General features: G+C 54.9%; 1 protein-coding gene across 1 annotated transcript in view; it reads left to right on the top strand.

Moving 5' to 3' along the window:
- The first annotated feature begins 755 nt into the window (after nucleotides 1–755).
- LOC140904586 (class I histocompatibility antigen, F10 alpha chain-like) overlaps nucleotides 756–15,268 on the top strand; it is a 28,555-nt gene continuing 14,042 nt past the window's right edge. Inside the window, 5 exon segments of the mRNA XM_073327018.1 lie at nucleotides 756–864; nucleotides 867–938; nucleotides 941–1,119; nucleotides 2,175–2,223; nucleotides 10,527–10,790. Coding sequence (XP_073183119.1) covers nucleotides 756–864; nucleotides 867–938; nucleotides 941–1,119; nucleotides 2,175–2,223; nucleotides 10,527–10,790 — 673 coding nt within the window.

Genomic DNA, 15,268 nt, shown 5'->3' with positions numbered 1-15,268 from the left:
GGGTTAGAGCAGGGGGCTGGAGCCCGGACTCCTGGGTTCTCTCCCTTGCTCCGGGAGGGAAGTGGGGTCTAGGGGTTAGAGCAGGGGGCTGGAGCCCGGACTCCTGGGTTCTCTCCCTTGCTCTGGGAGGGAGGTGGGGGTCTAGGGGGGTAGAGCAGGGGGCTGGAGCCCGGACTCCTGGGTTCTCTCCCTTGCTCCGGGAGGGAAGTGGGGTCTAGGGGTTAGATCAGGGGCTGGAGCCAGGACTCCTGGGTTCTCTCCCTTGCTCCGGGAGGGAAGTGGGGTCTAGGGGTTAGAGCAGGGGGCTGCAGCCCGGACTCCTGGGTTCTCTCCCCGGCTCCGGGAGGGAAGTGGGGTCTAGGGGTTAGAGCAGGGGGCTGGGGCCCGGACTCCTCTCCCCATGCCCAGGGAGGTGCCGGGATGACCGTGTCTCACTCCCCCCAGGGGAGAGCGGGGCGAGCGCTTCCTTCACCGGCCCCGCGGAGCGGTTCGAGCCCCTCGCCGGCCGGAGCAGCGGCCGAGCTCCGGGAGAGCGGCGAGAGCCCCGGCCCCGGGGCCCCCGGACCGCCCGGAGCCCGAGCTGCCGCGGCCCGTCCCCCGCGGGCTGCGGGGCCCCTGGAGGCTCGGGGGGGTCCCCGGCCGGGGGCGGGGGGACAAGGGGGGGCGGGGCCCGGCCCGAGCTGTGACCCCCCCTCTCCCGCCGGCCGCCCCCAGCCGGGGGGTGCGGCCCCCCCCGGGCTCCAGCCCCGGCATCCATGGAGCAGCGACCTCGGCCGGGGAGCGAGTCGCGGCTCCGGGCCGGGCAGCCCCGAGGCCACGGTCCCCGCCGCGCCGAACCCTCCGCCCGTCCTCTCCCGCTCGGACTGCCGGCCCCGCCGGGCTCTGCCCAGCGACCGGTGACGGCGCCGGGGCTCCGCGTCGCGATTGGCGGGATGCCCCCTCCCCAGCCAATCCCTGCAGGCCGGAGGCTCCCGGGGCAGGAGCTGGCTCCGGCCCCCGCGGCGTTCTCGGGTCCCGGGGCCGCGTCCGGCCGCGTTGCGGGGGGTCCGGGCCTGGCGCTGGCGCTGCGCCTCCTGCTGCCGCTGCTGGGGGCTGCAGCCCTGCCGGGGGCCCGATCCCGTCAGCATCGGGGGGGGGGCAGGACGGGGGCAGCCGGGCCGGGGGGAGCTGGGTACCGGGGGGGGGCAGCCGGGCTGGGGGGAGCTGGGTGCCGGGGGGGGGCGGTTCTGGGCTCTGCGTTCAGAGGTGTCGGGAGACCCCCCCCGCGCCCCCCCCCCGGCACTGAGCGGTCGCTGACAGGGATCAGTGACGTTGCTATAGTGACCGGGGGGGGGTCCTGGCCCCCTTGTGCCCGGCGCTGCCGGGGGCTGCGGGGACAATGTGCCGGGGGGGGCAGAGCGCCCCTGACCCGAGCGGTGACCCCAGCGTCTCCCGCCGACCGCCCCCAGCCGGGGGGTGTGGCCCCGCTCGGACCGGCACCCATGGGTGCTGCACCCGCCGACCAGCCCCCCGCGGCCCCGTGCGTCTCCTGGGCTGCGGGGCATCCCCGGGGCCAGGCGCTGCCCAGGCCGGGTCCCTGCCCGCGGCTCCGGGCCGGGCGGGGCGCTCAGACCCGCGTCCTGTGGGCAGAGCCGGGCTGAGGGTTCGCGGGGGGAGGAAATTGACCCCCCAGACAGACCAGGGGTCAGTGACGGGAAAAGGCTTCTCGGGTCTCTCGGACCTTTAATGGCTCCCGGACGGTTCCTCACGCCGGGCGTCACCCCAGGGCCCGGGACTCCCGCGTGCGGCTTGTCCTCGGCTCCGTCCAGCCGGGCCCCGTCAGCACCAGTCTCCTCGCACCCACCGTCCCCAATGGGTCCTGTCTGTCCTGGAAGCAGGTCCTTCGAGGCGTCATCCCAGGGAGGAGATGTCAGCCCCGCTCTCTCTCTGGCCGCGTGTTGGCGCCCCGGGGCGGGGGAGAGTTTGGAGCCCCTGGATCTGTGCGTTATTCGGGTCTTCGTTTGGGCGAGGTGAGCTCCCGCGGCAGAGCCCAGAACAGCTGCTGCGTTTGTGCGGTTGGGGTCTCCTGAACCTGCCGGAGAAAGAGCTTCCGGATCCCTGCAGGGTGCAGTGAGGAGAGGGGAAGGCCCATCCTGCTTTTCCAGGCGTGGACTTGAATCTTCCTTGTTCCCCAGGAGGCAGCAGCTCAGGCCCTGGGGAGCTCAGCAGCCCGTATTGAGCTGGGTGAGGCTGCGGGGTGGGTTTGGGGTTTCCTTAAAGTGGTTTAACGCGCATTGGTGCCCTTGTGTCACCTCAGTAACAGGCTTGGTTTGACCTAAACAGGGTTAGGCCACAGAGCACAGAATCATAGAATATCAGGGCTGGAAGAGACCTCAGGGGAGCCAACACGCGGCCAGAGACAGAGCAGGGTAACATCTCCTTCCTAGGATGACACCTCGAACGACCTGCTTCCAGGACACATATGACCCATTGGGGACTGTGGGTGCGACTAGACTGGTGCTGACAGAATGAGGGGCGATCAGCAGGTTATCTCAAGTGCCTATATACAAATGCACAAAACCTTGGAAACAAGCAGGGAGAACTGGAGGTCCTGGTGAAGGCAAGGAATTATGACGTGATTGGGATAACAGAGACTTGGTGGGATAACTCACATGACTGGAGTACTGTCATGGATGGTTATAAACTGTTCAGGAAGGACAGGCAGGGCAGAAAAGGTGGGGGAGTAGCACTGTATGTAAGGGAGCAGTATGACTGCTCAGAGCTCTGGTATGAAAGTGCAGAAAAACCTGAGTGTCTCTGGATTAAGTTTAGAAGTGTGAGCAACAAGAGTGATGTAGTGGTGGGAGTCTGCTATGGACCACCGGACCAGGGGGATGAGGTGGACGAGGCTTTCTTTCGGCAACTCGCAGAAGCTACTAGATCGCACGCCCTGGTTCTCATGGGCGACTTTAATCATCCTGGTATCTGCTGAGAGAGCAATACAGCGGTGCACAGACAATCCAGGAAGTTTTTGGAAAATGTAGGGGACAATTTCCTGGTGCAAGTGCTGGAGGAGCCAACTAGGAGGAGAGCTTTTCTTGACCTGCTGCTCACAAACCGGGAAGAATTAGTAGGGGAAGCAAAAGTGGATGGGAATCTGGGAGGCAGTGACCATGAGTTGGTCGAGTTCAGGATCCTGACACAGGGAAGAAAGATAAGCAGCAGAATACGGACCCTGGACTTCAGGAAAGCAGACTTCGACTCCCTCAGGGAACTGATGGGTAGGATTCCCTGGGGGAATAACATGAGGGGGAAAGGAGTCCAGGAGAGCTGGCTGTATTTGAAGGAATCCCTATTGAGGTTACAGGGACAAACCATCCCGATGTGTCGAAAGAATAGTAAATATGGCAGGCGACTAGCTTGGCTTAACAGTGAAATGCTTGCGGATCTTAAACATAAAAAAGAAGCTTACAAGAAGTGGAGGGACAAATGACCAGAGAAGAGTATAAAAATGTTGCTCGGGCATGTAGTAATGAAATCAGGAGGGCCAAATTGCACCTGAAGCTGCAGCGAGCAAGAGATGTTAAGAGTAACAAGAAGGGTTTCTTCAGGTATGTTGGCAACAAGAAGAAAGACAAGGAAAGTGTGGGCCCCTTACTGAATGAGGGAGGCAACCTAGTGACAGAGGATGTGGAAAAAGCTAATGTACTCAATGCTTTTTTTTGCTTCTGTCTTCACAAACAAGGTCAGCTCCCAGACTGCTGCGCTGCGCAACACAGCATGGGGAGTAGGTGGCCAGCCCTCTGTGGAGAAAGAAGTGGTTAGGGACTATTTAGAAAAACTCGACGTGCACAAGTCCATGGGGCCGGATGCTTTGCATCCGAGAGTGCTAAAGGAGTTGGTGGCTGTGATTGCAGAGCCATTGGCCATTATCTTTGAAAACTCATGGCGAATGGGGGAAGTCCCAGACAACTGGAAGAAGGCTAATGTAGTGCCCATCTTTAAAAAAGGGAAGAAGGAGGATCCTGGGAACTACAGGCCAGTCAGCCTCACCTCAGTCCCCGCAAAAATCATGGAGCAGGTCCTCAAAGAATCAATCCTGAAGCACTTACATGAGAGGAAAGTGATCAGGAACAGTCAGCATGGATTCACCAAGGGAAGGTCATGCCTGACTAATCTAATCACCTTCTATGATGAGATTACTGGTTCTGTGGATGAAGGGAAAGCAGTGGATGTATTGTTTCTTGACTTTAGCAAAGCTTTTGACACGGTCTCCCACAGTATTCTTGTCAGCAAGTTAAAGAAGTATGGGCTGGATGAATGCACTATAACGTGGATAGAAAGTTGGCTAGGTTGTCGGGCTCAACAGGTACTGATCAATGGCTCCATGTCTAGATGGCAGCCTGTATCAAGTGGAGTGCCCCAAGGGTCGGTCCTGGGGCCGGTTTTGTTCAATATCTTCATAAATGATCTGGAGGATGGTGTGGATTGCACTCTCAGCAAATTTGCGGATGATACTAAACTAGGAGGAGTGGTAGATATGGTGGCAGGTAGGGATAGGATACAGAGGGACCTAGACAAATTGGAGGATTGGGCCAAAAGAAATCTGATGAGGTTCAACAAGGATAAGTGCAGGGTCCTGCACTTAGGACGGAAGAATCCAATGCACCGCTACAGACTAGGGACCGAATGGCTAGGCAGCAGTTCTGCGGAAAAGGATCTAGGGGTGACAGTGGACGAGAACCTGGATCTGAGTCAACAGTGTGCCCTTGTTGCCAAGAAGGCCAATGGCATTTTGGGATGTATAAGTAGGGGCATAGCCAGCAGATGGAGGGACGTGACCATTCCCCTCTATTTGACATTGGTGAGGCCTCTTCGGGAGTACTGTGTCCACTTTTGGGCCCCACACTAGAAGAAGGATGTGGAAAAATTGGAGAGAGTCCAGCGAAGGGCAACAAAAATGATTAGGGTTCTGGAACACATGAGTCATGAGGAGAGGCTGAGGGAACTGGGATTGTTTAGTCTGCAGAAGAGAAGAATGAGGGGGGATTTGATAGCTGCTTTCAACTACCTGAGAGGTGGTTCCAAAGAGGATGGTTCTAGACTATTCTCAGTGGTCAAAGATGACAGGACAAGGAGGAATGGTCTCAAGTTGTAGTGGGGGAGGTTTAGTTTGGATATTATGAAAAACTTTTTCACTAGGAGGGTGGTGAAACACTGGAATGCGTTACCCAGGGAGGTGGTGGAATCTCCTTCCTTAGAAGTTTTTAAGGCCAGGCTTGACAAAGCCCTGGCTGGGGTGATTTAATTGGGGATTGGTCCTGCTTTGAGCAGGGAGTTGGACTAGATGACCTCCTGAGGTCCCTTCCAACCCTGATATTCTATGATTCTATGATGATTCTCAGGAGGTCATCTAGTCCAACCCGCTGCTCAAAGCAGGACCAACATCAACTAAATCATCCCAGCAAGGGCTTTGTCAAGCTGACCTTGAAGGATGGAGATTCTACCATCTCCCTAGGTAACCCATTCCAGTGCCTCATCAACCTCCTAGTGAAATAGTTTTTCCTAATATCCAACCCAGACCTCCCCCACTTCAACTTGAGACTATTGCTCCTTGTTCTGTCATCTGCCATCACTGAGAACAGCCTAGATCCATCATCTTTGGAACCCCCGTTCCAGTAGTTGAAGGCTTCTGTCAAATCCCCCCTCACTCTTCTCTTCTGCAGACTAAATAACCCCAGTTCCCTCAGCCTCTCCTCATAAGTCATGTGCTCCAGCCCCCTAGTCATTTTTGTTGCCCTCCGCTGGACTCTTTCCAAATTGTCTACATCCTTTCTGGAGTGGGGGGACAAAACTGTATGCAGTACTCCAGATGTGGCCTCACCAGTGTCAAATAGAGGGGAATAATCTGATCCCTCGATCTGCTGTCAATGCTCCTACTAATGCAGCCCAATATGCTGTTAGCCTTCTTGGCAACAAGGGCACACTGCTGACTCATCCCCAGCTTCTTGTCCACTGTAATCCCAGGTCCTTTCTGCAGAACTGCCGCTTAGCCAGTCAGCCCCCAGCCTGTAGCGGTGCATGGGATTCTTCCATCCTAAGTGCAGGACTCTGCACTTGTCCTTGTTGAACCTCATCAGATTTCTTTTGGCCCAATCCTCCAGTTTGTCTAGGTCACTCTGGAGCCTACCCTCCAGTATATCTATCTCTCCACCTAGCTTAGTGTCATCCATGAACTTTCTGAGGGTGCAATCCATCCCATCATCCAGATTATTAATAAAGATGTTGAACAAAACCAGCCCCAGAACCAACCCCTGGGGCACTCCGCTTGATACCAGCTGCCAACTAGACATGGAGCCATTGATCCCTACCCATTGAGCCCGATGATCTAGCCAGCTTTCTATCCACCTTATAGTCCATTCATCCAGCCCATACTTGTTTTACTTGCTGGCAAGAATACTGTGGGAGACCGTGTCAAAAGCTTTGCTAAACTCAAGATATATCACATGCACCACTTTCCCCATATCCAGAGAGCCAGTTCTCTCATCATAGAAGGCAATCAGGTTGGTCAGGCATGACTTGCCCTTGGTGGATCCATGTTGACTGTTACCGATCAGCTTCCTCTCCTCCAAGTGCTTCAAAATGAATTCCTTGAGGATCTGCTCCATGATTTTTCCAGGGACTGAGGTGAGGCTGACCAGTCTGTACAGTAGTTCCCCGTATTCTCCTTCTCCCCTTTTTTAAAGATGGGCACTATATTTGCCTTTCTCCAGTCATCCGGCACCTCCCCCATTGGCCACGAGTTTTCAAAGATAATGGTCAATGACTCTGCAATCACATCAGCCAACTCGCTCAGCACCCTTGGATGCATTAGATCCGGCTCCGTGGATTTGTGAATGTCAGCTTTTCTAAATAGTCCTTAACCAAGTGGCTCTTAAACTTTTTTACTGGTGACCCGTTTCACATCGCAAGCCTCTGAGTGCGACCCCCCCACCTTATAAATTAAAAACACTTTTTAATAGATTTAACACCATTATAAATGCTGGATCAAAGCGGTGTTTGGGGTGGAGATTGACAGCTTGCGACCCCCCTGTAATAACCTTGCAACCCCTGAGGAGTCCTGAACCCCAGTTTGAGAACCGCTGCCTTAACCTGTTCTTTCACCACTGAGGGCTGCTCACCTCCTCCCCACACTGTGCTGCCCAGTGCAGCAGTCTGGAAGCTGACCTTGTCTGTGAAGACCGAGGCAGAAAAAGCATTGTGAGTACTTCATCATCTGTCACTAGGTTGCCTTTCCCATTCAGTAAGGGGCCCACACTTTCCCTGACCACCTTCTCGTTGCTCATATACCTGTAGAAGCCCATCTTGTTACCCTTCACATCCCTTGCTAGCTGCAACTCCAACTGTGCTTTGGCCTTCCTGATTACACCCCTTCATGCTCAAGAAGTATTGTTATACGCCTTCCTAATCATCTGTCCACGTTTCTACTTCTTGTACGCTTCCTTTTTGAGTTTAAGCTCACTGAAGATTTCACTGTTAAGCCAAGCTGGTCACCTGCCATATTTGCTATTCTTTCTACACATCGGGATGGTTTGTTCTTGTGCCCTAAATAAGTCTTCTCCAAAATAGAGCCAGCTCTCCTGGACTCCTTTCCCCCTCATATTAGCCTCTCAGGGGATCCTGCCCATCAGTCAAAGTCTGCTTTTCTCAAGTCCAGGGTCCGTATTCTGCTGCTCTACTTTCTTCCTTTTGTCAGGATCCTGAACTCGACCATCTCATGGTCACTGCTGCCCAGGTTGCCATCCACTTCTACTTCCCCTACCCATTCTTCCTTGTTGGTGAGCAGGTCAAGAGGAGCACAGCCCCTAGTTGGTTCCTCCAGCACTTGTACCAGGAAGTTGTCCTCAACACTCTCCAAAAACTTCCTGGATTGTCTGTCCTCTGATGTATTGCTCTCCCAGCAGATGTCAGGGTAATTGGAGTCCCCCATTAGAACCAGGGCCTGTGATCTGGAAACTTGTTAGATGTCCGAAGAAAGCCTCGTCTACCTCATCCTCCTGGTCTGGTGGTCTATAGCAGACACCCACCACAACCTCACCCTTGTTGCTCTCATCTCTAAACTTAACCTAAAGACTAGAGAATGGAAACTTACAGCCAAGGCCATCTGGGTCTGTCCAGAACTTTCTCTTTTGTCCCAGTCCAGAAGCTTCTCCTCCCTCCAACAGCCCATACTTAGCCCCCAGAGGCCCCTCCTTTGTCTTTTGTTCTTGTTCCTGCCAAACATTGTCACCTGGCCTCGTCCTCAGCTCTTTGTTTTCCAGCTGGTCACAGCTGGCTGGCTTCCTGCAGAGGATGGGTCCTCCATGGTCATTAGTTGCTAGGTGCCAAATGTCCGGGCAGTTGTCTTCTGGGACCCCCCATCAGCGTGGGGCCCAGACCCCAGATAGTGAGTCATCAGTCACACCTGGATCTCTGCAGAGCAATTAATCTTTTCCCCCACCTTGTTAACCATGCAGCTCACGGGGGAAACTGAGGCACACACAATATTCATTATAACACATGGGGAGAGGTGGGTGATGCTGAGACAGACCCGGTGATGGTCGGAGAAGGGGAATCAGCACTGGATAGCTCAGAGAGCAGGGCTTGGTGAACACAAGTTCAGTGCATGGCCCTTTTGAAGGGTGGGGGAGCTGACCCAGGGCTGCTGGGTGAATGCAGAGGGGAGGGTGAGGAGATGGGGAGCAGAGGGTCGGATAGGCCATCGCCTTGGAAGCTGAAGTTACCAAGGATGAGTGTGGGAGGCTGGAAGGGACAGCCAGTTGTGGGGATCAGAGAGGCAGTGTATAATTCCCCTGAGCAGTGTCTGACGTCAGTGGGACGCTCACCGGCATGAAGGGATCAGGGGTTCAGTCTTTGCAGCACCAGGCCCTTTGTCTGGGAGCTGTCGCTCTTCCCCACCCCCTGCTTTGGCCCTGATCCTGCCTGTGGATCTGTGGGGTGAACCCGACTGTAGGGACGGGTGATCAGCCTGTGAGCTCCTTGGGGGAAGGGCCCGTGCAGTGACTGGCACAGGAGGGGGCCTGGTCCCTACATGGGACATAACTTATTCACGCTGTGGCTGCACCTAAGTCCAAAGCAGACTGCAAAGAGTTACAAAGGGATCTCACAAAATTTGGTGACTGAGCAACAAAATGGCAGGTGAAAATCAGTGTGGATAAATGCAAAGTACATTGGAAAACATATCCCAACTCTACATATCAAATGATGGGGTCTAAATTAGCTGTTACCACTCAAGAAAGAGCTCTTGGAGTCACTGTGGACAGTTCTCTGAAAACATCCACTCAATGTGCAGCGGCAGTCACAAAAGCGAACAGAATGTTGGGAATCATTAGGAAAGGGAGAGATAATAAGAAAATATCTTATTGCCTCTATATAAATCCATGGGATGCCCACATCGTGGATACTCTGTGCAGATGTGGTCACCCCATCAGAAAAATACCTATTGGAACTGGAAAAGGTACCGAAAAGGGCAACAAACATGATATGGGGTATAGAACAGCTTCCAGAGGAGGAGAGATTAATATGACTTGAACTTTTCAGCTTGGAACAGAGACGACTAAGGTGGCTCTGACTGAGGTCTATAAAGTCATGACTGGTGTGAAGAAAGTGAATCCGGGAGTGTTATTTACCCCCTTTACATAACACAAGAACTAGGGGTCACCAGATGAAATTAATAGGCAGCAGGTTTAAAACAAACAAAAGGAAGTATTTCTTCACACAACGCACAGTCAACCTGTGGAACTCCTTGCCAGAGGATGTTGTGAAGGCCAAGACTATAACAGGGTTCAAAAAAGAACTAGATAAGTTCATGGAGGATAGGTCCATCAATGGCTGTTAGCCAGGATGGGCAGGGATGGTGTCCCTAGCCTCTGTTTGTCAGAAGCTGGGAATGGACGACAGGAGATGATCAGTTGCTGATTGCCTGTTCTGTTCATTCCTTCTGGGGCACCGGGCATAGGCCACTGTCGGAAGACAGGAGACTGGGCTAGATGGACCTTTGGTCTGACCCACTATGGCTGTTCTTATGTTCTTAATAAATTATCGTACATTGTGTGCACAGCTCGGGTCTGTGGCTCCCACCGCCCCCGCCCCCCTTGTATCCCGAGCTTCAGCTCCTGCATCTCCTACAGCCCCAGCCCTTCTCCTGCTCCCCCTCCCCCCTGCTCCCACCTGAACCCCCTTTCCTTCTTCACATTCCCCTTTACCCCCCCCCCCCCCCGTGCCCCAAGTACACTCTCCCTGTCAGCTCCCCTACTCCTCATACGCTCCAGCTCCTCTCCCCCTCATCCACCCCTCCAGCCTTGCCCCCGTTCTCCTCCTCCCCCAACCCCTCTTTCTCCTGGGTCAGGCCGGTCTGTGAGCCCTTTCCCAGGTCTCCCTCCCACAGGAGTGCTCCTGAGGGCTGGCACCGCCTCATGTGTATTGCCAGGGGCTCCTGGCAGGGTCTGGTTGGGTCTGACCTCCCTGCCCCCAATCTTTCCCCCCAGGCCTGCACACCAGGCGTGTATTCCACACGGTGGTGTCCGAGCCCGGCCCGGGGCTGCCCTGGTACAGCCGTGTTGCGTACGTGGACGATCAGGTCATCTACGTCTACACCAGTGAGAAGCAGAGGGCGGAGCCTCGCCCAGCGTGGATGGCGGAGAACGAGGGCCCGGAGTTGTGGGAATTGAGGACCTTGTGGGCACGGCGCTGGGAGGCCTGGTTCAGAATCAGTCTGAACGACCTGGGTCAGCTCTACAACCGGACTGAGGGTGAGTGAGGGACACGGCCTGATGGACAGAGCAGGGGATGGTGGTGTCAGTGTGAACGGGGTGATGGGACGGAGAGGCCCGCAGGGGCATTTTCTCACCGGAGAAGTGTGAACGTGGGGGACAGAGGGACACAGAGGGGGCAGGGGGCTGCAGGATCGAAGATCCATGCAAAAGCATTTTTGACACCCTCCAAAATAGGACTCTCATGCTGTTCCTTCCCCAAACACCCCAGATTTCTGCTACCACTCTCACTTGCAGCTGCCTCTGCCGCCCTTCGGGGGACCCCCCGCCCCCCGTGTGTGGTCATTTCCCGGGCAGAGCAGCAGAGGTGCATAGGCCAGAAGGTCCCAAAGACCCTAGAGCTAGAGCAGGGAGGGCTCTGAGACGTCTTGTCTCAATTCCCAGACACCGGGTGATGGGGAATCCCAATATCAACAGCCCCAAGTGTTGAGACATCACCAGTCAGGCCCCCAAAATCCTGAGTTTGGCTTAAATGTCGTATTTTGGGGATAATATTGGAGCTTATTTTTATTTGCCCTCTGGTTTGAGCCTTTAGGGGATAATTTCCAGGGTTTTCTCTGCTGCTAGAAGGACTAGAAGTTAGTGCTGTAAGAAAAGAGAGCTGAGACTCTCCCCTAATCCCATGAGTGCAGGAACTGGGGTTTTAATACCCCCGCTATCATGAGACACACGGTAAAGTCACAAGAGCAGGCAGTGCTGCATTCACCCAGCCCTGGGGAGAAGCTGCTCACCGGTGAGCCTCCTTCATTGTTCGCTTTGTCTTATTTCTCAGGTGAGTTTATCTAAGGTCAGATTCCTCTTCACTCCGCAGAGTGAGGGTCTGACATTGACTTGGGCTGGAGAGTTAGTGAGAGAATCAGCCCCTGCAACGTGCAGAGACTCCCGGGTTCCTTACTCCTGGCAGCACAAACCCCAGCCCGTGTCCCCCGGTTGGAGCCTCCAGGGTCAGGCAGGTTCCCCTGCACACTATCCATAGATGTGTAAAGAGCCTTTCTTCCTGCTCGGTCCGCAGTGTGCGGGACTATAGCCGCCTGGCCAGACCCCTGATTGTGCTGTCTTACTTAGCACGGTGATTTTCACTCGACAGTCCCCTGATTCTCCCGTGTCAGTGGTACTGGCCTGTCGCATTGGTCCTCACCCAGGAGCGTCCCCAGCCCCTTGTTGTAAACCCCCACCCCAAATCCCTCCTGGCTCCCAGCACTGAGACAGCAGCGATGAGAACTAATTCCCATTCTGTCCTGGACACATGGGCTCCTGGCAGCCCTGCCCCAGGACTAAACAACAGGGCGGAGGGTTGCCAAGTGTCTGCCCCCCTAATGTGGGAGCCCTTTCTGTAGCTAGTTTAACCCTCTCCTGACTAGTCTCACTCATTCGTCCCCTGCTGCTGAGTCTGTCCAACCTGACCTGCTCACATGGACACTGGCCTCCCCAGTGCTGAGAGAGGGGCTCCACTCGCCCGCCCCTAAACCTGTGCTGGGGAGCTGCTGTTCTGTCCCCACCGCCCCCTCTCCAACCACTGTCCCGGCTGCCCCCTCCTGCCCTCCTCCCCCCATTTACCCCTTCCTCGCAGTCCTGGGGCAGCCAGCTCGCCGTAGACTGTCCTGAGTTCTGCATTTTGGCCACCAACAGTGTTCCCCTCTCTAGCTGCGTCTGCCCCCAATACACACATGGGGAAATTTGGGGTCTGGTCCCTCTGAGACCCCATCAGTGCTCCCACCCTGCTCATCCCTGTGGAGTGCAGCATGGAGGAGAAGAGGAGTGGGTGGGGAGGCCTGACCCACTCCACTCCTCTCGGGCTCCTGGCTTGGGATCTCTGCGTGTCTGTGACCAGCTGCCCTGCACCTCTCAAGATTCTCAGTGGTTCTCTCGTTGTTACTCCATCTCTTTTCCTCCCCGTTGTTTTCTCACCTTTTGACTTTAGTTGATTGGTGTAAATAGTTAGTTGGACTCTCGTAGCAGAGTTTCCTCTGCTCCTGGAACTGGGCATGTCTCTATCTCCGGGCTTCAAACCCAGGGCCTCCTGCAGCGAGCCCATGCCTTTGAGTGACCTGCACTCTAGCTGTCTGAAATGCTTGGATGAGACTCCTCTTGCGGATCACTGTCAGCTCTGCCACCGGTTCAGTCCACATCTGAAAAAGGACAGGGAGGCCAGGCCGAAGTCCCTCCTGATGGAAGCCGCACTCAGACCTGCTTCGGAGCCGAGCCAGTCAAACTTGGCACCGTGTACCTCAGTGCTGGTACGAAGAGCTGCTGCAGAGAGAGTCTGTACGGGACTCTCGGCACCGTTCCCCATGCCCAGGGCCAAGAAAGAAACATAAGCAGCAGCTGTCTGAGAGGTTCCCCATCTCTAAGAATGGACAAGCATGGGGAGTGCAGGGGAGTGCGACCTGCATCTGGCCACTCCTCTGCCCCACCTCCGCAGGCGATACCATCGACTCCGCCCTGTTCACAGGCTCTGTTCAGTCCAGTACCCAGATGCAATGACCTTTTTGAAACCCCTGGTGTTTCCCTCTGCTGCCTGGGCCCCCGTGTCGATGCTCCTACTCAGTGGTGTCTGAGAGGAGGATTCCTCTGTCACACTGAACAGCAGCTGATCCGGACTATGAGCCAGGTATTGACTCTCAGAACCCGGAGCTATGGGATCCGGTTGGTGCAGAAGGAGAGGAGGAAGGTCCCATGCTGGTGCAGGCTGCCTCCTCCTCCTCCCCCCATCCCAGAAGAGGCAGGGTTGGGTGTTTCCCCTCCCCAGGACACTTCAGGGCTCTCCAGGTGTTATGGAAGAAGGTGACCCCAAACATAGGGCTGGAAGTGAAGGTAGTTTAAAAAATCCTCCAACAGCCTGGTCAACATCTGGGCTGCAGTGGCCCCATCAAAGGTAGCTCTGCCTCTCAATGGGGTCATCATGGGTCCAGTTAAAACCCTGTGGCAGATCCCTTCCTCACTGCCCCCCACGTCAAAGAAGGCAGATAGGAAATATTATGTCACCACTAAAGGGTAGGAGAACTTATACTCCCATCCCTCTCCTGGATCCTTGGTGGCCTCGACAGCCAATGAGAAGGAAAGGCCGGGGTTGTAAAGGGCAACGCCCAAGGCGAAAGACTCAAAAAAACAAGACCATTTTGGTAGGAAAATGTATTCTACCAACGGACTACAGCTTCAGCCAACAGGCACTGCTGGGCAGATTTGACTTTCACTCCCACCTTCCTGACGGCCCGGTTCTATGAGAGCACGAGCTTCCTCAGTGGTGTTCATGGCCCAGGCCTGATCCAGGACATTTGCAGAGCAGCGACCTAGGCGTCAAGACATACTTTTTCTTCCAACTACGCCATCACCCAGCAAGCTAGAGATGACACTGGGTTTGGTTGGGCAGTGTCATAATCCACGTGTCCATGAACTCCGAGCCCACCTCTTATGGTCTGCTTGGGAGTCACCAAAGGTGGAAGGGACGTGTGCAAGCATTTGAAGAAGAAAAAAAAGTTACTAACCTTTCTGTAATTGTTGTTCTTTGAAACATGTGGCACACGCCCATTCCACGAGCCACCCTCCTACCCCTCTGTTGGAGTTGCTGGCAAGAAGGAACTGAGAAGGTGCGGGGGGGTCATCCGGTCCCCTCGCACCACGATATGAGCCCGCCGCATTAGAGGGCGCGAGAGCCGGCCTGAGGGGTATCACGAAAAATTTCAGGCGACTGTGTGCGGGGCACACACACCTAGCGTGGAATGGACGTGTGCAACACAAGTTTCTTCAGGTATGTTAGCAACAGGAAGAAAGTCAAGGAAAGTGTAGGCCCCTTACTGAATGAGGGAGGCAACCTAGTGACAGAGGATGTAGAAAAAGCTAATGTACTCAATGCTTTTTTCACCTCTGTCTTCACGAACAAGGTCAGCTCCCAGACTACTGCACTGGGCAGCACAGCATGGGGAGGAGGTGAGCAGCCCTCAGTGGAGAAAGAAGTGGTTCGGGACTATTTAGAAAAGCTGGACAAACACAAGTCCATGGCGCTGGATGCACTGCATCCGAGAGTGCTAAAGAAGTTGGCGGATGTGATTGCAGAGCCATTGGCCATTATCTTTGAAAACTCATGGCGATTGGGGGAGGTCCTGGACAATTGGAAAAAGGCTAATATAGTTCCCATCTTTAAAAAAGGGAAGAAGGAGGATCTTGGGAACTACAGGCCAGTCAGCCTCACCTCAGTCCTTGGAAAAATTATGGAGCATGTCCTCAAGGAATCAGTTCTGAAGCACTTAGAGAGGAAAGTGATCAGGAACAGTCAGCATGGATTCACCAAGGGCAAGTCATGCCTGACTAATCCAATTGCCTTCTATGACGAGATAACTAGCTCTGTGGATGAGGGGAAAGCAGTGAATGTGTTGTTTCTTGACTTTAGCAAAGCTTTTGACACGGTCTCCCACAGTATTCTTGCCAGCAAGTTAAAGAGGTATGGGCTGGATGAATGG

The sequence above is a fragment of the Lepidochelys kempii genome, unplaced genomic scaffold, assembly GCF_965140265.1.
Source record: "Lepidochelys kempii isolate rLepKem1 unplaced genomic scaffold, rLepKem1.hap2 scaffold_36, whole genome shotgun sequence".
Taxonomy (NCBI): Eukaryota; Metazoa; Chordata; order Testudines; family Cheloniidae; genus Lepidochelys; species Lepidochelys kempii.
The sequence above is the reverse complement of the archived record's forward strand: the minus strand, read 5'-3'. Positions and strand labels throughout refer to the sequence as shown.